The 22,668-nt window shown below is 40.7% G+C and overlaps 1 protein-coding gene across 1 annotated transcript; it reads right to left on the reverse strand.

The window, feature by feature from the left end:
• Window positions 1-685: 685 nt before the first annotated feature.
• On the reverse strand, window positions 686-22,444 carry LOC125484068 (spermatogenesis-associated protein 17-like). The gene is made up of 3 exons (XM_048601328.1): window positions 22,326-22,444; window positions 12,233-12,314; window positions 686-1,012 (listed from the first exon to the last, which is right to left on the reverse strand). Exons 1-3 carry the CDS (start codon window positions 22,442-22,444, stop codon window positions 908-910), a joined length of 306 nt encoding a protein of 101 aa, XP_048457285.1. The 3' UTR covers window positions 686-907.
• Window positions 22,445-22,668: the final 224 nt, after the last annotated feature.

The raw sequence follows: 22,668 nt of genomic DNA on the forward strand, positions 1-22,668 counted from the left end.
TTCATCTTCAAATCTGTTATTACCTTGACTAAATTCTGCCTGTACAACCAAAAGAAAAGCAAATGATTTCCAGGCACACCAATTATACTCTATAGTCAGACTCCACTTGTCATACAAAAAGACTTCATTTCCAATTTTCTTTCTGTCCTGGTTTTAACTGTTCTCTAAGCTTAAACCCAGTCAATTCAGGTTACACCAAAGCCCCACTAAATGAGGAAATGAAAGTCAAAACCAACATTCTAACATTCTGCTGTATACTCCATTAGGACACTAATATGTTGTTTCATAATCAAGATCCTCAAGTACTGCATTTCACTTTGGACACCAATTACTGTATCTGAGTTGATTTTTTTGAAACCCATTTAATGTTTTTCTGACAAGCCTCAGCTGTGCCATATTTCAGAATAAATACTAATGTTCATGTCAATCTGGTTTCATCTCCTGATGCACATGATGATAATGTGGTAAGTGATCTAGTAATAATAGTGTCATAGAGTAATACTGCACAGAAACAGATCCTTTGGTCCAACTCATCTGCATTGACCAGATAACCTGAACTGATCTAATCCTATTTGCCAGCATTAAACAGTATATATTTTTGTAAAGTTGCAAAATGCAAACAAGTATCTACTGTTTTTGATACCCACAAGATGGCATAATGGTGACAAAGAAATGCATCAATAAATAACATACACCTGTATATATTAAAGTTCAACCATACACATTATTAAATTCTGTTACATTTATAAACCACCTTGGTGTGTAGAAATATAATTCTAAGAACTATTTATATTATAAATTGAATTCCTTTGTCTGAACTATATTAAATGAAAGAAGTTGGCACTTTTCCAGACGGATACTCACTTTGCTTCTGATTTAGATTAGCAAATATAGTATAAAAGCATACTTAGAGCACATTTTGATGCCATCGTTTGTTGAATAATGAGGGAGATTTATTTACCCTGACAGCCATTTCATTGTAGAAATTCATCTTCATAATAAAATATGCTCTCTGTGAATTAAAGAAGATAGCACAGACTGTAGTTACAGGAAGATATAGCTCAAAGTTGACATATAAAAGTTAAAAATCTTTATAAATAATACATAATAAGAAATGCAGTGACAGACAGAAAAACTCCAATTGTACATTCAAAAGACAGCTATCGTTTTATGTATAATGCAAACGTAACCATTAAAACATACTATATTCAAATTACATGCTGTTGGAGATAAATTGTGATGAAAAGATCTGCATTGATTTTTATGATCAATGTTACTGTACTAAGGCCAGAATTACAAAAGACAAAATATCCACAAGTGCTGATGGCAATCTGTATTTTTGAGTTTGAGCCATAGGACTTTTAAAGAAGGAGTTGCACTGTAGCATAAAATTTACATTTCACAACATCTGGTTGAATTAAAATTTCAAAGAAACAATGTTTTTTACCTTCCACCCTTCAAGAATATCCATACCTAAAAATGAAAATTATGCCTTCTAACCATCTGTACAAAATACCATAAACTTAGTCTCATGAGGACAATTTAGGTTCCTATGAATTTGCATCATTTGACATAATTTTTTTTGTATTCTAACACTTACAACAATTCAGTTACTCAGCCCATATTAACATGTCATCTGGAAAGCAGCAAGACAATGTTTAAATAGTTGCACATATTATTGATTAAATACAAACAATATATGATAAATCAAAGACCCAGAAAATTTGCATTTTGACTTGAATTAAGCATCATTCTTTCTTCCTTATTAAACCTTGAGGTGACTCACGGAAATAATGTTGCAGCCTTGACCAATATCACTTATGTTTATTTCTAATGCTTCTTCTGTATATATTCTGCTCCCCAATATCCAATTGTTCTGACATTTACAATCTGAGTGTTCATTTTTTTTCAAATGTCAGGGTTAATTCTTTTAATGGTATTTGAGGGATTTGGGGAGATTGTGGAAGAGTGGTAATGTGACTAGACTTGTAATCCAAAGGACCAGGCTAATGCTCAGGTGACATGGGTTTTAATCCCTAGCATGGCAGCTGGTGGAATTTAAATACAATCAATAAACCTGGATTATAAAACAAGTCTTGGTAATGATATCCATAAGAACTACCATTGATTGTTGTTTTAAAAAAAAGCCCATCTGATTCACTAATGCCCTTTACTTGGTCCAGCCTGCACCTGACTCTAAGCTCACAACACTGCCTTTTAAAATTATCTAGAAAGCCAATTAGTTCAAGGCCAATTCGAATGGGCAACACATGCTGACCTTACGAGCAATGTCCATCATCCAATGAAAGAAAATAAAAGCAAGTTTCAAGCTTAAGAACATAGACTGCTTCTTTATTTATTTTTAAATAAAGTGTGCTTTGTTTGCCATTTGAAAGTTCAAATTAGGATGCATTGTCTGTTTCAGCCAGGATTTATAAAATGTTAATCCAAATATGCAAGCTGTGCAAGTATTTTGAAAATAAATAAAGTGATTTGAAGACTTTTACACTGGAACAACTTGTCACCATGTTGCTATGTCTTTTATACTCTACAGTTTTTGATACTAAATAAACCAAATACAGATGAGGAGAAAACTGCCATCCAAACTATTTAAGTTTAGGATTAGAGAAATAATTAACATGACTTCTGCAGAAATTGTCAGGATACTGTATGGAGCTGGGATGTGGGTGCAAATTTGAGTTTGGGGTTAGGCTATATTGTTGAAGCAGTGTACTGTGATTGTACCTTGCAATACCCATGTTCTAACACCATTTATTCTGGCTGTTCAACAACATGAAATTATTTGCCACGATGTGGTTTATGACATCCAGAGATTCCTATATTAATTATTGAGCTTGAAATTCAGAAAAAGCTTCACCAGACAGAAGGGTATTAAATTGGAGAATGCCCTTAAACAGGCCAGAGAATGGTACTACATGCTTTGCTAACAACACAGGCTGCATAGCACCTGGATATGGCCTCGTCATTATGAGATACGTATGTAACCCATGCAAACCATCCTGTTGATTAGTTGCATGCAGTAGCAGGTGTTCAAAACTGGTAACTCACTGACATTATTTGAAAACTAATTTCTAACTCTAAAAAGGACGTACATAGTTACTGGAGAGGTACTGGGTGTAGTGATTATAACAAGGTCAGCCAGGTAGACCTCATAGAATAGGAGTTCCTTCATTGAAGCTCTTAACCTGGTCCAATCAGGGAGCCCTGGCTAACAGATATAAACAGGAGTGGCAGAGGTTCTGTTCACTTTGAGAAAGCCAGACCAGTGTCAAGTAGTATGTAGGTGCAAATAAAGGGTGACTTGGTGATAGGATACCAGCCTCTCTGGAGTTATTTCAGTGGCGATGAGAGAGAAAAAAAATATGCTCTTAAAGTCATCAGTCATCATTGAATTGGAGTAAGCATTTCTAGTATCATGTCATTTGGCAAGCTTGATTCATTTCACCCTGCTGTCTAAGACTGGGCCCAGTATGTGGAAAGAATGCATTATTTTTTCCAGGCAAATGATATTGGAGTAGATAAAAAGCAACAAGTAATTCTCCTGATGGCTTGTGGACCTGCAAGCTGCTGATCATTTCTCGATTATTAGGAGCCTAACTTTTCCTAAGGCACCAAATACTAAAACCTTTCAAGAGTTGACAGATTTGCTTTAGGAATATTATGACCCCAAGCCTCTTCTAATTAGAACATAGAACATAGAACAGTACAGCCCTTTCGGCCCATGATGTTGCGCCAAACTTTTACCCTAAACCTAAGGTCTATCTAACCTCCACCCCTACCTTATACTATCATCCATATGCCTATCTAATAGCTGCTTAAATGCCCCTAATGAGGCCGACTCCACTACCCTCTCCGGCAATGCATTCCACGCCCCTACCATTCTCTGACGTCTCCCCGATATCTACCTCCACTCACTTTAAAACTATGCCCCCTCATAATAGCTACCTCTACCCTAGGAAAAAGTCTCTGGCTGTCTACTCTATCTACACCTCTGATCATTTTGTACACCTCTATCAAGTCACCTCTCATCCTTCGTCGTTCTAATGAGAAAAGCCCTAGCTCTCTCAATCTTTCCTGGTAGGACCTTCCCTCCATTCCAGGCAACATCCTGGTAAATCTCCTCTGCACCTTTTCTACCGCTTCCAAATCTTTCCTGTAATGAGGTGACCAGAACTGGACGCAATACTCCAGATGTAGCCAAACCAGGGTTTTGTATAGCTGGAGCATAACTTCATGGCTCTTGAACTCAATCCCTCTAACACACCATGCACCTTCTTAACAATTCTATCCACTTGGGTGGCAGCTTTCAGGGAACTGTGGACATGAACCCCAAGATCCCTCTGCTCCTCCACACTGCCAAGAATCTTTCCATTAACCCTGTATTCTGCTTTCAAGTTTGTCCTTCCAAAATGAATCACCTCACACTTTTCAGGTTTAAACTCCATTGTGGCAGATTTCCATCTCAGCCCAGCTCTGCATCCTATCAATGTCCCTTTGTAACCTAGAACAGCCCTCCAAACTATCCACAACTCGACCCACCTTCGTATTGTCCGCGAACTTATTAATCCACCCTTCCACTCCTACATCCAAATCATTTACAAAAATCACAAATAGAAGAGGACCCAGAACAGATCCTTGTGGTACACCACTCGTAACTGAGCCCCAGGTTGAATATTTTCCGTCCACTACCACCTTTGTCTTCTAAGGGTCAGCCTATTCTGAATCCAATCTGCCACATTTCCCCCTATCCCATGCCTCCTTACTTTCTGCATGAGCTTACCATGGGGAACCTTATTAGACGCCTTACTTAAATCCATGTATACCACATCCACTGCTCTACCTTCATCCATGTGTTTGGTCACCTCTTCAAAGAGGTCAATAAGGTTTGTGAGGCATGATCTACCCCTCACAAATCCACGGTGACTATCACGAATCAAACTGTGCTTATCCAAGTGATCATAAACCTATCCCACAGGGCCCTTTCTAATAATTTGCCCACCAATTCTGAGACACTATCGGTTTTACTCGGCATTTTGAGAAACAGGGGAATCTGTGACTGGACTTTTGACGACTTTAAGATAATTGAACGAAGCATGTGACTTTGGTTTAATCCTTAATGTGATCTGAGACACCAACTGGTAAAAGAGCATACTACTTGAAGCCAGACTGGATTTTAATAAGGCTCTACAACTGGCTTTGTCATTAGAAAATGCCACAAGTGGAGCATTTGAGTTACAGGATATGCCAATGGAAATGGACACTCCTGCCAGGCCGACCGAGCTTGGGAGTCAACATCTGAGTGAAGAAAACTGTTTAGCCTCACTCAGGACATATCCTGAACAGAGGGACTCTAGGTCAGCCCACAGCAAAACCCAAAACACAGCAATGCTTCGGTCAAATGGTTAACGTTTTCTTCAGGGTCCGGGCCGGCAAACAGTTGTAGTTGCTGCCTGTGTGTGGACTCAAGACAGCAAAAGAGTCCCACTAGGGACTGAATTGAGTAAGAGAACTCATAAGCTGATATTCAGGAGAGTGCACATCCTAGAAAGTCTACCTACATATTGCGGAAAAATTAAATTGTTTAGTGGCATCCAAATCAGAACCAATCAAAATAAATGTCTGATTAAATGTTTTTATTGGAGGTTGATACCAGCGTGGCTGTATCAGTGAAGGCAGAACCAGTCTTTAACAGAATTCGCTCTGGATTCCAACTCTTAAGTTTGCTTGAGACCTCGGCTAGACTGAGAACCTATACTGGGCAACCTTTACATTGAAGGGTACAACTTTGGTTCCAGTCTTTTCTGAGAAGCCACTGGTTCAGTTACCACTGACTGTAGTAAAAAGCTTGGGCTTAAGTCTAATGGAGCAAAATTGGTAGAGAAGGATTCATCTCAATTGGCTCAACATTTTTCAATTAGAAAATGGCTACTGAGGGAAGTTCTAAATAAATACCTGGATGTTTTTCAGGAAGGTCTAGGGACTATCAAAGGAGCCAAGGCCACCTTGCATGTTGACCATGAAGCAATTCCACGATTCTGCAAGGCCCACCCAGTGCCATTTACCTTACATGCCAAAGTACAGACAGAAATCAGGAGATTGGAAAGCAAGGATTCATCAAACCTGTACAGTTTGCAGAATGGGCAGCGCCAGTTATATCAATTGTGAAGCCCAGCAGGTTGGTTAGCCTTTGTGGAGGTTTTTAAACAATTGGTAAATCACTTCTTGCATTTGGATAAATACCCAATCCCAGGCATAGAGGACTTATACGCAAAGTTGGAGTATGGCGGGGTGGGGGGGAGGAGGCAGTGGGGGGGGGGGGGGGCGCGGTGGTGGTCGTTGGGGGGCAGAGGGCGTGCTGTCCTTCACGAAGTTGGGTATGAGCCAACTTGCATTTAGATGAGGATTCCCAGAGGTATGCTACCATTAATACTCATAAAGGTTTGTAACAATATACCAGACTGCCATCTGGGCTATTGTCTGCCTGTGCCATTTTTAACGGACGATGGAGAACATTTTACAAAGTCTACTGCAGGTCACCCTTTATCTGGTTGATATGCTAATAATAGCCATGATGTGGAGACACTGGTGTTGGACTAGGGTGGATAGTGTCAGTAGTACATGACACCAAGTTGTCGTCCAACAGGTTTATTTGGAATCACAAGCTTTCACAGCACTTAAACAGCACTTAGAGCATTTGGACATAGTCCTTAGATGTTTCTCCAAGGTGGGTGTATGCCTTAGAAGGGAAAAATGTCAGTTCCAGACAAGTGACCCACTTGGGCTACAGTGTCAACAAGGCCGGTTACACCCATAGGAAGATAAAGTGAGGGTGATCAAAGATGCCCCAGCTCCCATGTCTGCACCGGTGCCTAGGTCCTTCCTTTGGCTGGTGAATTATTACAGCAAGTTCATGCATAGCCTGGCCTCCATCCTGGCACCCTTACATCTGTTATTGATAAAGGGTCAGCCTTGGAAATGGTTTCGCAGCAAAGACGTACCCTTTAGGGAAGTGAAGAAGCAGCTATCATTGTCTAAGGTGGTGACACCCTATGAGGAAGATCTGGTGCTGACATGCGATACCTCCCCATATGTTATCGGATAATGTTGGCCCATAGGTGGCCCGATGGAGAGGAATGCCCAATAGCATATGAATCTAGGACTTTGGCTAACACAGAGCACAAATACACCCAGATGGAGAAGGAAGGTTCGGTGGTCATCTTTGGCGTGAAAAGTTTTACGGATGTAAGTTTGTAATAATAACAGACCACAAATCCCTGCTACGGCTACTCAGAGGACAAGGCCCATAGCTTCAGGTCAAATTCAGCAGTGGGCTCTCATTCTAAGTGCGTACAATTACAAGTTGGAACATCATCTGGGAAGCCAAGTAGCAAATGCAGATGCCTTGAACTGCCTCCCTCTGGCAGAAACACCACTGGTGGTGTCACCACTAGAAGAGTCCATTCTGGTTTTAAACTATCTGGACACCCTTCTAGTCATTGCTGACAATATCAGACTGTGGATGCAAAAAGATCCCATCCTGGCAAAATTAAATAGATGGTAATGGGAGAAACAAAAGGGTCATCACAACCAGAATTGAAAACTTTCGGGACTTAGTGAGATCAGATCATTGTAGAGGATGGCATTTTATCATGGGGAGCAAGAGTGATTGTCCCAAGCATAGGTGGCTGAACTCCACTAAGGGTCATCGAGAGGTGTGCAAAATGAAGATGTTGGTGAGAAGTTATGGTGGTCAGGATTGGATGCAGACATAGCCACATTGGTGGGGCAGTGCCTCGAGTGCCAACAAGGATAAATATTACTGCCAACAGATCCCACATCCCTATTTGTGGAAATGGCCGGATAAATCCTGGAATTGGTTTCACATTGACTATGCTGGCCTTTTCACGGGCTCAGTGTTCTTAGGCATTGTGGACGCCCACTCAAACTGGTTGGATGTGCAGAGTTCATTCATCAAAGAAGGGGACAAAGATAGAAAAACTGTGAACATCTTCTGCAATAATCGGACTCTTGGAAATGTTGCTCAAAGTCAAAAGGCCTTCATTTACCAGCAGGGGATTTAACTTTTTCTTAAAGTCGAATGGCATTCTGCATAAAAAGACAGCTCCATACTATCCATCATCCAATGGTCTGGTGGAAAGAGCAGTCCAAACTTTGAAGCCAGGCTTAAAGAAACAGCTCACAGCTTCATTTTATACCACACTGTCCCGGTTATTGGACCACCCCAAATGCAATTGCAGGGACAGCTCCAGGTGAGTTGCTAATGGGACGAAGGTTAAATCGGATCTTTCCGGAACTTGGGGAGAGGGTGAACATCAGGAACACCAATGCTGGAAACAAGGCTCCTCTAAGCAGGAGAGACAGTTTACTTCAGGGGACGAAGCTTGGTGTTGCAACCAGGGGAATGGCCCTGCATGGGTAAAAGGCACGGTCAACACAAGGTCAACACAACTGTAACGTACAAAGTTCGGGTATGTGAGGCAGTCCTGAACAAGTACATGAACCACATGAAAGCTGCAAACTCACAAACGGGATAGGAGCAAAATATACCACGCCCTCAGAACAGCTGGAAAGGTTGTTAGAACCTGTGGGTTTTCCCCCTCCATCGAGCAACAATGAAATCTTGGAGTCTGAGATGGTCATGGCAGATGTCACAGTCCAACACCTTTACCACCTGAAGAAGATGAATTCCTTCCGAAGATATGGACAGCTCTTGCGGCCAGAGCAGAGGCTGCGTCAGAGGAACCGGACCCCATGTGAAAACACCCCAGGAGACGCTACAAGAGAAAAACAGGCCTAAGTCCCCGGACTTAGAGGGGTAGGGATGCAAAGATTGTAATTATGTCAGCCAGGTGGACATTATAGAATCTGGGACTGGTTGGGACTGTTAACCTGATCCAATCATGGAGCCCTGGCTGACAAATATAAACAGCAGTGTCAGAGGTTCTGTTCACTCTGACAGCTGGCTCTGAAGAAGCCAGACCAGTGTCAAATACAATGCACATGTAAATAAAGGGTGACTTGGTGATGGGATACTGGCCTCTGTGGAGTTATTTCACTGGGAATCCATTGTGAGCTTTAAGTGACTTATGAAAAAGAGAAGTTTAGGTGAACATAGGAGTGGATGGGAACTGGGGTTTTCTAACGCTTCCTGGAGGTGGAAAGGAGGAGTGGCAACCTTTCCCAGGGGGAGTCAGGAAATCATACAGTCACATAGCTAGAAGGAAGTGGGAGCAGACAACAGTGGAGGTCAATGCAATGAATGCAGAATTGTAGGATGCTTAATGATCTTACATGAGCAGGCAAGCTCAGTGAATGCTTCCTCAAATACCATATCCCACCAACTGAACCAGACTCAGTCACTGCTCAAATCACATCAAATCACACTCAATGACACAGTTCCTCCTCCCTTGTCAAGAACAGGTTATACACAAGGGCAGCAGGAACTAACCAGAAGAGGAGAAGCAGGCTTTTATCCTGTAATTCACATGGGGGCAAACCGGAAACATTACCAACTACACAGTAGCCTTGGCTGAATCCAATGAAAACAATGATATCCTCATAGCTAATCCCTCTCCTCATATCCTACATTTCCTCATCTCAGAATTTCTTCTGCCTACAAGTTGCAGATAGCATAAATATATTCCTCTTACTTTAATCCCTACCTCCTCATTGCAGCCTTTTCCCTGTGACTTTTGACTTATCAAATGCCCAAGAAGCACAACCTCACTAGGCACTGGGGCAAGAGCACAATGTTGTACTTCAAATTAAATACTTGCAACCACAACTCAGATTTGCATATATATCAAAAGGATAGCTTAGAAGCAGGGTCTGCATCTGGTGAGACACCAGTTACAAATGAATTGCATCTGTCAAGACATACAAAACCTGATGATGGTGTAAGAAACTAGAGAGCAATCTTTTTCCTTAATTCTAGATTTATGCTCAGAATATAGCTTTTCTACCTTCTCCCTAAACAATTTCCAGTGCCCCACAAATGTGCAAAGGGCAGGTGACTGGAATAAAAGCAGAGGTGAGCTCATCAAGATGTTGAAGTTGTAATGTTTTGCTGTGAAGGACTTCAATGAGGAAAAAAAATCTGATGAGCATATACAATAAAACACTTGGTGCATGGAAGGCTTGCCAGAAAGCAGTCAGGGGACATGGATGTTTCTGGCACCAACTTGGTACAATACTTTGAGCAGAGCTAGAACTCCATTCTTTCCAGCATGATCAGCTCTATTTGCCCACTTGGTGGTCCCAAACATGATGAAGCAGATCATGGTGGATGCCACCAGAAGTCTGGGTGCTGCAGAAGTTGAGATTCATTACATATCAAGTCAATTAACCTTGATGCAAACTTAAACTGATGTCATGTAAGGTCCAACAACTGGCAGTATGGTTGTGGATACTGCAGGGTGTCTTGTTCTCCATCAGATTACCAAGATTGCTGAAGCACCACCCTGATCGAGTGGAGCTGGCACCATTAAACAGAAACTTGTGTTGTTCTCTCAGCAGTACTGATTTTGGGCTCTCTACCCTATCCATTCCAGTCATGACCTTGCTGTTGACCATCAACCAGCTGGCTCTGGTGCCTGCCATTCGTGCAGAGATGCTAAATTCTGCAATCAAGTTCTCAAGACAGTTCTCCATGGTTTTCTGCAATCTACTCTACTGAAAGTTAGCAGCCTTCCACCAGCCATACTGCATTTACTGGGAGTACATAGGAGCAGGAGGATGGGAAAAGGCAGTCAGAATGGATGTTGAAGAAAAGGAATCAGTTTGCTACTGCCTAATCCACTGCATATTATTCTGGAGTAGGATGGTATCTCAAAAGTTTGAGCAACAGGTAAACAGCAGCAATGCAGGAGCAATATGAATGGTGTCTGCCACTAACAGGATGCAGATGTCAAACCAAAAAGACACTCTACCTATCAGACAAGTCAGTAATGTGGTAAATGAATTTCAGTGTTGATATGATATCAGGTATCTAGACTGAACATCCCCAGGTTTGGAGGATCTTAACAAACAGGACATCCCTTTGGCTGTTCAGAACAAGCAATCATACCCAACGACTGCACACTTGCAAAGCTTGCAACATAAGATCCAACATGAGGTGTGATTCCACAATTGGACAACATTTGATTGATAATACAGACTATGCAAAGAATTACATCAACAACTGATTTAGGATTATCACCTGGGCTTGCAGTTGCACTTTGTGCATTAATAAACAATGCCCTGTTCTTTGCAGACAGAATTTACTTCACCTGTTACAACTCAACAAAGTGGGTGACAGCCATTCACTGGTTCATTGGTAAAGTCATTGCCCTGAGAAAGCACATTAAAACTGTCAATCATCAATAATTAATACATCCTTCATGACAACGCCTCTACTAATCAGTGTCCACTTGCCAACCAATCAACACTCCTCTCATACAGTCTAAATATTGGCTTTCTCTTTAATTGGCATTGGGAATAGAAAATTATGCTGATAGAGTGGAATAACGAAGAAGGGGTGGAATTTCAATTGAAACACAAAATGCTAGAACGCGTATAAATGCTTTCTGGACTAAAGTGCCTGTTTTTGAGCTGTATATTCCATGTAATTGTATTTAAGAAAACACCTTATAACAAAACTCTAAATACTTGATGGTTCCATTAAGTTATGCAACGGAAATGAGGCATTGGGAGGAAAAGTGGAGAAAAGTGGGATTCTGCTTGGTGCTTAACGTGTTCACCTCTGCAAGCCTAAAAGAGTGTTGGCTGGAGCATGGAACTCCATAAATTACAGCTCTGTCATCAAATGAGCCTTGCACACTGATTGCTGTCATAATCTGCCTGCTCTGCATACATCTAGTAGATACTAATTGCACAAATGATATTTTTTTAAAACCAAGAAGTTGCCACAAGTACATGTGCATGGCTCAGAAACCACTCTGGATCCGAGTACGTCCAGAAAACTGGGCACTTCCAATCCTAAGGGCATGTTAGCTTGGCCCATATATCCAAATATTTCTATTTAACATTCCAGAAGGTTGTAACATATCCAGGTTCTGTCCATAAAATTAAAATTAAAATTAACATAAAGGTTTAAGTTCTTTAAATGAACATAATACATCATTCCATTTTTAATGCATCTTTGTCAAGAGTTAATTTAATTAGAATTGCCTAATAAAATCAAAGTTTTTACCTGCACCATTGTTCTGAAATCCATTCTACTCCGATAACCTCTCCACGTTTTCTGTATGATGATTGCTACTTTCTGTACATATCTTTTGAAGAAAACAGATTTTATGTTATTAATTTCTTTATAAAATTTATGGTTTGAAAATTTTATTTTAAAAGTAGCTTTCTTAAACAGTCTCTACTTTTCAAGATGTAGGGCAGCTACATCATATCAGAACAGAATTATCTTACAAGAATTCAACAAAGTGCTATGCTCAATTGCAAGCCTTTCTTTGTTGACACTGTGGTAGGATTTCTGACCCTAGAAGGGAACAGCTACAGAGTCAGGTGGGTGTGAAAATTTATGCCACTAGCTAGCATGCCAATTTGCTGGCATCATTGCTTCTTCGCTATATTTTTGGAGGCAGGATCAGCAACTGAAGAGCCAGTCCTGCAAACACAGGTAATCACTTAAAGGGATTAGAAGTCCCGTTACAGCTGATTGTTAGAGAGTAAGTAGCATTTTCTAGTGGCCTACAGGCTCACTGATACATCTGGGTCTTGGCCAGAAGGGATTTGGAGGGTGGGCTGGTTGGATTGCTAGAATTTGAATTGGTCCAGTTAAGTTAAGACTCTCTATTTTTCTGGGTTCGGCTACATATCATCACTTGTGGAGAGGGTTTTCTTTTCACAGTAATAGCCTGGCAGGTAAGGCTATTTCTTTCAATTTCTAAGTTTTGAACTATGCAGAGACGGCAACTCTAAACAGAAGTGTTCTCCCTTCATCTTTCTAAACTGCCGGCTTAATCTTCTTCCAAGGTAAACAGCAACCTCTTGGCCCTTCAGTTGAAAGCCAACCTGCTTAATTGGACAGCGAGTCTGCCCTCTGGCTACTAATTGCCCCATTTTTAGGAAAATCAAAGCCAAGTGACTGTTACCCACACAGTGCAGGTTATGATCCCTATTTGACACTGACATCTGGGTCCTATGTCACAAGGGAAAATCCTGTCCTATTCTATCAATGATGCAGTTTACCAAGAAACCATGTTACCTCTAGTATAACAAGACAGCAAGTCTAGGTAGAGAAATTTATTGATTAGACATGGAAGCTCTTTTAAAAACCATTTAATAAAATTAAACCAAATAAACCAAATTCAACCAAATTAAACTGGACTAAAGAATGGCAATCCCTTAAAGGAACACTGCAACAAATCATTCAAAATTAAAATCAAAATTAAAATATTTCATTGCAGATATTTATAATGATAATGCAACCCCTAAAGTAACAACTGGCCATTCATGTCTTCAAGTGTGCCAGTGGACACCACAAGCCTCTCCAAGGACAACAGGGAATGTACACAGTCCCAAAAGAAGGGCAAGCAGTCAGATTAAACGTATTCCTTAACTGCCCACTACCAGGATCTGTTTGTGGCCACTCTGGCTTAAGCCTTGACCAGACTAGTGAGGAGGTCCTAGTTGACTGTGGAAAGATTGCTAATGTAATCTTTATGTAATGTTATGAATTGATGGCATTTTACAGATTGTTATATTGTGTTTTCAAGTTTATAACCTGTAAAGTGTTCCTTTCGGTTTGGTAAACATTTCTTTTAAACTACAATTTTCTTCTCAAATTTCACCCCTTGTATTCTTTTCGTACTGCACACCTTCTGGATTAAAAAGGATAGATTAGAGAATAGCCAATTGTCATTTTGGGCTCTGAGTCCCAACCACTGGCAGTTTGTGATTGGAGCCACTGACTTTCCTTTCCATTATTAGAAATGCGTAAAACAGTTGATCAAATTAAACAAAATTAGACTTAACAGCCACAAAAGGACACTGTAACAAAAATCAAACTGTCAAAGGAAACTGACAAATTTAGATCAGAATGTTAATTTGGGTGGAGAAAATGCACATCCCCATCTGGCAACCACAGAATATCTGAAGCATAAACGGATACCACATGCTCCATCTCTAAGAGTATTTAGCATGAATGGAACCAGGGAAGAGAGACAGGCTGGCCAGTGCAAAGACCTCCAGCATGGCCATTTCAGCAGGGCCCAAGAACAGACACTGGAAAATTTCTCTAATTTACCAACCCTCACTCTGCACCGGGAATGCAAAGATCAAAGATCAGGTGCAGAGGGCTAAAGTCTAAACAAAGAGTTAACATTAGACCCTCCTGTAGCTCACAGACCACTTGAGACCGCAAAAAATTAAAGATAGTTTGGAAGTCTGCGCAGATACTTAACCTATAGTTTTACAGGACAAATTTGTGCGACACCTTCTGCCCCAGATCCCTGATGTCTAGAGGGATGACCTCAGAACAAAAAAATGAAATAATCGCACAAGTACAGGTTAACAGGTATGATTTATAGCCATTACAGGGACATATTTACAAGGACATCAAAGCTGTGGACTAAATATTCAGGGTCATTTTCAGGGATGTTTGGAAAGGACAGGTATGATTGAAATCTTGGCAGGACAGCATTGATGGCACAGGATGGAATAAGCATGATAGCAAGAAATGATCTTGGGTTGGAAGATATAGAATCCATATGGGTGGAGGCAGGAAATAAAAAGGGAAAGAATACATTGGTAGGAATTATCTATCAGCCCTATATCAGTAGTGAGAGAACAAATCAGGAGATAATATGTGCATGTAAAAAAAGCAATACATGAATCAGAGGTGACTTTAATCTTCGTGTAGATTGGGGTAGTCAGATTAGCAGAGGAAATCACGAGGAAAAGTTCATAGAATGTATTCAGGACAGTTTTCTAGAACAGTATCTTGTGGATCCAACAAAGGATCAAGCTATTTTGGATCTGCTGATGTGTAACGTAGCAGGTTTGATAAATGCTGTGAGAGTAAAAGATTCCCTAGGAAACAGAGACCATAATATGGCAAAAAATTAGTATTCTGTTTGAGAGGGACAAACGTGGGTCGGAAATAACTGTGCTAAGCTTAAATAACGATAATTACAAAAGAATAAGGGCAGAGGTTGCTAGAGTGGACTGGGAAAGGAGTTTTGCAGCAAAGATGGTTGCGGAATAATGGCAGATGTTTAAAAAGTTCATTGCTCAGAGCAAAAAAAAATTCCAGTGAGGATGAAAGATCCCAGGGAGGGGATAAGCCAGCTATAATTAACCAGGAAAGTTAGGATAGCATCAAATTGAAAGAAGAAAACGTATGTGACAGAGATTAGTGGTAAACCATGGAATTGGGATAGTGTTAAAAAATAAAGGAAGACAAAAAAGAGAGAGAAAATAAACTTTGAGGGTAAACTTGCAAGTAATATCAAGACAGATGGCAAGAGCTTCTTTAAAATGTAAAAAAGGAAGACAGAGGCCCCTTAGATAATAAGGTTGGGGAATGGGGAACCAGGAAATGGTAGTGGAGATGAGTACATACTTTGCAACAATCTTCACAGTAGAAGCCAATAATAGCACTTCAAATTACTAAACAATCAAGGGGCTAAAAGAGAGGAGGAAATAATTACAAAAACTATCATTAGAGAAAATATGAGATAACAAGGTGTAGAGCTGGATGAACACAGCAGGCTAAGCAGCATCAGAGGAGCAGGAAGGCTGACGTTTCGGGCCTAGACCCTTCTTCAGAAATGGGGGAGGGGAAGGGGGTTCTGAAATAAATAGGGAGAGAGGGGGAGGTGGATAGAAGATGGATAGAGGAGAAAATAGGTGGAGTGGAGACAGACAGGTCAAAGAGGCGGGGATGGAGCCAGTAAAGGTGAGTGTAGGTGGGGAGGTAGGGGGGAGATAGGTCAGTCCAAGGAGGATGGACAGGTCAAGGGGGCGGGATGAGGTTAGTAGGTAGGAGATGGGGGCGGGGCTTGAGGTGGGAGGAAGGATAGGTTAGGGAGGCGGGGACGAGCTGGGCTGGTTTTGGGATGCGGTAGGGGGAAGGGGAGATTTTGAAGCTTGTGAAATCCACATTGATACCATTGGGCTGCAGGGTTCCCAAGTGGAATATGAGTTGCTGTTCCTGCAACCTTCAGGTGGCATCGTTGTGGCACTGCAGGAGGCCCAGGATAGACATGTCGTCTGAGGAATGGGAGAGGGAGTTGAAATGGTTTGCGACTGGGAGGTGCAGTTGTTTAGTGCGAACTGAGCGTAGGTGTTCTGCAAAGCGGTCACCAAGCCTCTGCCTGGTTTCCCCGATGTAGAGAAGGCCACAACGGGAACAGCGGATGCAGTATACCACATTAGCAGATGTGCAGGTGAACATCTGCTTGATGTGGAAAGTCTTCTTGGGGCCTGGGATGGGGGTGAGGTGGAAGGTGTAGGGGTAGGTGTAGCACTTCCTGCGGGCGCAGGGAAAAGTGCCAGGTGTGGTGGGGCTGGAGGGAAGTGTGGAGCGGACAAGGGAGTCACGGAGAGAGTGGTCCCTCCGGAAAGCAGATAAGGGAGGAAAAAATGTCTTTGGTGGTGGAGTCGGATTGCAGATGGCAGAAGTGTCGGAGGATGATGTGTTGGATCCGGAGGTTGGTGGGGTGGTACGTGAGGACAAGGGGGATTCTGTTTTGGTTGTTATTGAGGGGAGGGGGTGTGAGGGATGAATTGCGGAAAATGTGCTGGGAAACTAATGGGATGAAAGACCAGTCACTTGGATCTGATGGAATGCATCCTAGGATATTAAAGGAACGGGCTACGGAGATATTGGATGCACTGGTAGTATTCTTAGATTATCCTTTAGATTCTGGAAAAGTCCTAGAGGATTAGAAAACTGGTAATACTGCACTTTATTTGAAAACGGAAGGAGACAAAAAAAAACAGGCCCGTTAACTTAATGTCTGTTATTGAATCTTTTATAAGAGGATCTAAGAACAACATATAGAACTACATAATACAATCAAACAAAGTCAGCATGGCTTCATAACAAATTTACTCAAATTCTTTGAAGAGGTAACAAGTGGTATTGATAAAGGGAAAACAGTACATATAGTATATTTAGATTTAGAAGGTATTTGATAAGGTACTACACATTAGGTTATTTAATAACTTAACAGCTCATGATGTTGGAGGTAGAATAGTAATATGGGTAGACGACTGACAAACTTATAGAAGATATAGGGGCAGCATGGTGGCCCAGTGGTTAGCACTGCTGTCTCACAGCGCCAGGGAGCTGGGTTTAATTCCAGACTTGGGCGACTGTCTGTGTGGAGTTTGCATATTCTCCCCATGTCTGCATGGATTTCCTCTGGGTGCTTCAGTTTCCTCCCATAGTCCAAAGATGTGCGGGTTAGGTGAATTGGCCATGCTAAATTACCCATAGTGTCCTGAGGTGTCCAGGTTAGGTGGATTAGCCATGGGAAATGCAGGATTACAGGGATAGGATAGGGGGTGAGTCTGGATAAGTTGCTCTTTGGGCAGTCAGTGTGGACTTGTTGGGCCAACTGGCCTGTTTCCACACTGTAGGGATTCTATTCATAGACAGTTGGGATAAGGGGTCATTTTCAAGTTCAAAACCTGTGATTCGTAGATTAGTGCTGGGGCCACAATTATTTGCGATAATTCCTTGGATGAAGAAAGTGAATGCACTCAAGTCAAATTTGCAGAGGACACAAAATAGGTGGGATGGCAAGTGGTGAGGATGACATAAAGGGTCTGCAGAGGGATAAGGATAGGTTTAGCAAGGAGGAACAAGCTAGTCAGATGAATATAAGGGAAAACTAGAGAACGTGTAAATAGTTTAAATAGAGAAAGACTGCAGAAAGCTCCAGAACAGAGGGATTTCAGAGTCCTCATCCATGAATCGAAAAAAACTAGCCTCGAAATTCAGCGGAAAGTAAGGAAAGCAAATGGAATGTTGGCCTGTTTTACAAAGGGAACGGATTATAAAAGTAGGGAAGTTTTGCTAAAACCATGCAAAGCACTAGTCAAACCAGAGCTGGCATACTGTGAACAGTTTTGGGCACCTTATCTAAGGAAAGAAATACTGGCATGTAGACAGTCCAGATTGCACATTTGGCATCCACGAGGCATTGTGGACAATCAGCAACAGCAGAATTGTAATCCAAAATAACGTGCATCCTCTTGGCCTGATATATTCCCAACTTTACTAATACCATTAAGCAAGGGAACCAATTTGTTTCAATGAAGAATACAGGAGGGTATGCCAGAAGCAGAAACAGGCACACATAAAAATGACCTAACACCTGTATGCCAAACATCATATGTAGCAAGTGATAGATAGATCTAAACGATTCCACAACCAATGGATCAGATCTAAGTTCTGCAGTCCTGCCACACTGCTCAGGAATAGTTGTGGACAACTAAACAACACAAGTATTGCTAAACTCAATGATGGGTCAGCCTAGCACATCAGTGCAAAAGATAAAGCATTTGCAATAATCTTCAACTCGAAGTTCTGACTCGATGATCTATCTTTATCTGCTCCAGAGCACACTGGCATTTGACTAGCCACTAGCCAATTGCCAACTAGCACAATAGCCAATTGACTGGCTTCAGTCAATTCAATTCACTCCACTTGGAATCAAGAAACCGCTGGAAGCACTGGATACTAGAAAGACTTTGTGCCCTGACAATAGTCTGGCAAAAACATTAGGTGGAGTAGGCACTGAATATGCACGGTTACAGGGATACGGTAGGGGGTAGGTCTGGGTGGGATGCTCTTCGGAGGGAACTCAGTGGGCCAAATAGCCTATTTCTGCACTGTAGGGATTCTATGATTCTATGAATTGTGTAGCAGTTAAAATCAGGAATGCACAAAATGAGTGCTTAGCGGTGCTGGAGGAGAAAGGGAAGAGGCTGTGGAGGAATTTGAAAATGAGGTGATGGGGTACAGTATAAGTTAAGATACAGGCATTGGATAGTCCCATGTCTGGAGAGAGGAAAATGTGGGAGGCCAACTGAAAGTACGTTGGAATAGACAAATCTCAAGGCAACAAGAAAAACAAGCTGAGACAGGCTTGAAGTCAGATGATGCTACAGAGGTTCTTAAAGATAATACGAACGCAAGGCTAGAAGCTCATCTTGGGGGTCAAACATGGTCCTAAGTTTGCAAATAGACTGACTTAGCCTCAGACTTTTGCCAGGAACAGAGTTGGACTTAGAACTTCGGAAATGGAGCTTTAATTGGGGACTGAAAACAATGGTTCCAGTCTTCCCAATATTTAATAGAGAAAATTTCTGCTCATTCAGTTTTGGATGTCAGATAAGCAGTCAGATAATTGAGCAACATTGGCGGAGGTAAAGGTGATGGTGATAAGACAGCATTGGGTGCCATCAGTGCATTTGTGAAAACTAAGGCTTCTTAGATGTTGTTGCCAAGGGGCAGCTTGTAGATGAGAAACAGCAGGGGATGAAGAATACATCATTGAGGCCACACAAAATAATTATGTGGTAACAGGAAGGAGAAAAGATTGCAAACAAAATTCTGGCTGTAATGAGATAAATAAGCATGGAAGCAAGTGAGAACTGTTCCTCCTAGCTGAACAATAATGCAGAGCTATTGGAGATGATGGTGTGATCAATAATCTTGAAAGCTACAAAACAAGAAGCCAAGCAGGCTTTTTTAATTTAACAATTAGGAAGGGCTTGATGAAGTAATTAGGGATGAACAATTTCCTTTTATTGAGGAGTGTAATCAATCTAAAATTGTAAGTAAGAAAGGGAGAAGAATGCTTCGAGAAATTCTCTTTACACTGCTGGTTGTTGGAAAGTGTGGTTTTACAAGAACAAATATTTATGTCAGAGACCATCATATCTTTTTAATAAAAAAACAATAAATATTTGAAGTGGATACGAATGCAGAGAAATTTGGAAAAACCGGTCTAATGAGATTAGTTCTGGATTGCACCAAAAAATTCAAAAATGACAAACTTCTGACATTCCATACTGCAAACTGTTTTCATAACATTTCATAATAAGGACAGTCAATGTTGGAAATACTCAGCAGGTCATTTGTGAGGAAAAACAGTCTTAACATTTCAAATTTGTTACCTTTCATTAGAGTCGAGGAAAGTGAACAATGTAATAGTTTTTCATCAATTGAAAGGTGGGATGGGTGAGAAGAACAACAAAACAGAAGGTTTGGCAGAGGTTAGAGGGCAGGAGAGATTTAAATGACAAAAAGCTATATTATACAAAAGCCAAAGGAAGTGGAATACTAGGTAAAATAGAGGAACAAAAAAAGTGTATTGATGAGACATGAATGGCTGAATAACATCCTGCAGAATGCAAAGTAAAGGAATAAAGAAATAGGAGAGAAAAAAACTGCAAAATGGAGATAGACATAATGATTCAAAATTGCTCAACTCAATATTGAGTGCAGAAGGCAGAGTGAAAAATGCAATGCTGTCCTCAAGCTTATGCTGAGCTTCTGTAGAATACTGTGGCAGGTCAAGGACTGAAACATCAGAGTTGGTACAGAGTGGAGAATTTAAGTGTTAAAAGGCAGGAAGCTAAGGATCATGCTTGCACACTGAATGGAGGATTTTTGCAGATGGTTTGATCAGAGTTTGATCTCTCCAAAATAAGGTAGACCACCAACAAGTAGTGCCTACAGCATGCTAATTGAAAGGGTTATAAGTATATTGTTGTTTCACTCTGAAGAAGCATTTTGGGCCTTGCATGGCGACAAGGGAGGTAGAAAAAGGCCATGTTGCATCAAAAGTTGCAGTAGAAAATAAACCAAACATGCCGGAAAAATTTCAGCAGGTTATGTAGCATTGGTGAAAAGAAATTATATTTAATGTGTAAGGTATGGAATCATTCATTGGAACTGAGGGAAGTTAGAAATATGACAAGTGATGTCTGGCTGGGTGGGAGGTGAACAGTGAATAAAAGAGAAGCTCTGTAATAGGGTGGATAACCTTTACAAGTTTTGAGACATGGTATTATGCCTGTGTTTTAACCTTATAGATGCTGATCAATCTGCTTGTGTTTCCACTGTCTGCTTTATTAGACCCTAGGCATGAATTTCAAGTACTATAAATTCTGCACATCAAGATTTCAAAGGGTAGTAGCTTCTTAGCACAATGTGTGAGTGCACCAGACTATCATGGCTTTCCAAAGAGTGATAATCAGTGTTAAACCACCTGTACTTATCTTTTTTTTTACCAATTAAATTCACATTAGATTTTAGGACAAATGTTCAATGTGCACAATTTCATCAACACCCTGCTCAAGAAAAAGACACTCAATTCTTTCTTCCACATTAATTATAGACAGTAACACTCCACAGTTTAAGTATTGTATCAATCAGATGCAAAAGTCATTAAAATTGGATTTGAGCAAAGGGTGTGAAACCACCAAAGCATAACTGTAAATACTAAAATCATTAAATTTTCAAAATTAACATGTGGTCCAAATTTAGTCCTAAATCTTTTTTATATTTGAGGATATTTGTCTGTCTCATTCATTAATGACCTGATTCATGTACTAATAACAAGAGATCACCATAATGGGATCTCTAATCCAGGCAGCAAATCACTATATGTATGTATGAAAGGCTGCACAGAAGCATTGCTCTCTTCATTTAAATTCTTGTTGGTAAAACTATTTTTGCTGCATCCTTTTTAGCAGCACACGGTCACAGTGTCATTTTTGCCTTGTTGGTCTACATGATGGCACTTCACATATCTGTTTATACTGATGCATTTGTTAATTAATCTAATTTATATGCAGCTATGATTCCAGGGGGCTGCAAAACAAAGATCAGAAGTGATAGACTTATACATTTGTACCTTAGGAATTCCATTCAAACCAGCCTTCTGTACTTTGCCTGTATACATGAAATTCTAGAAAGATGCCACAACAACGATACTCACATTCCTGCAGCCAGACCGGGCAAAGCAATTCCAAAATATAGGCGGTTCTATCATAGGTTGGGAAGCTTATAGCTGCACTGAATTTTATGCACTAGAATCCTTTCAGATAAATGTGAGTCACATCATATGGCATACATGAGCAGTGTTTATTATCAATGTGGCTATGAAATTTATAATAGAAAACTATTAACATGACGTGTTGGAAAAGCTTGATAAATATGAAGCAATGTATTATATACAGTAAAGGTACATTAATAGATTGATGTAATTGTTGAAATACTGACTTAGGTTTAATTAGGTTTACTGTACCTGATGTGTGCTCGAACCTTAAACCCTCTGAAACAACTCTGGATTTTCACAGCAGCACAGTGTTCACGAAATCGGTTTTCTTCTGCAATGCTGAAAAATAATATTGGTTGTGGACACATTATACCAAGTTGGAAGAACCAAACTGCCTTGCTTATATAATAAAAAAAATTGGTATTTTTAGAAAATCGCCCATAACAACAAAGGACACATTATTTTAAATCCAGAAATTGCTGGAAAAATGCAGCAGGTGTTATTATGGAGTCATGGAGTCATAAAGCTGTATAGCATGGCAACAGACCCGTTGGTCCAACTCGTCCATGCCGACCAGATATCCTGAATTAAT

The sequence above is a fragment of the Rhincodon typus genome, chromosome 9 (assembly GCF_021869965.1).
Source record: "Rhincodon typus isolate 14 chromosome 9, sRhiTyp1.1, whole genome shotgun sequence".
NCBI lineage: Eukaryota > Metazoa > Chordata > Chondrichthyes > Orectolobiformes > Rhincodontidae > Rhincodon > Rhincodon typus.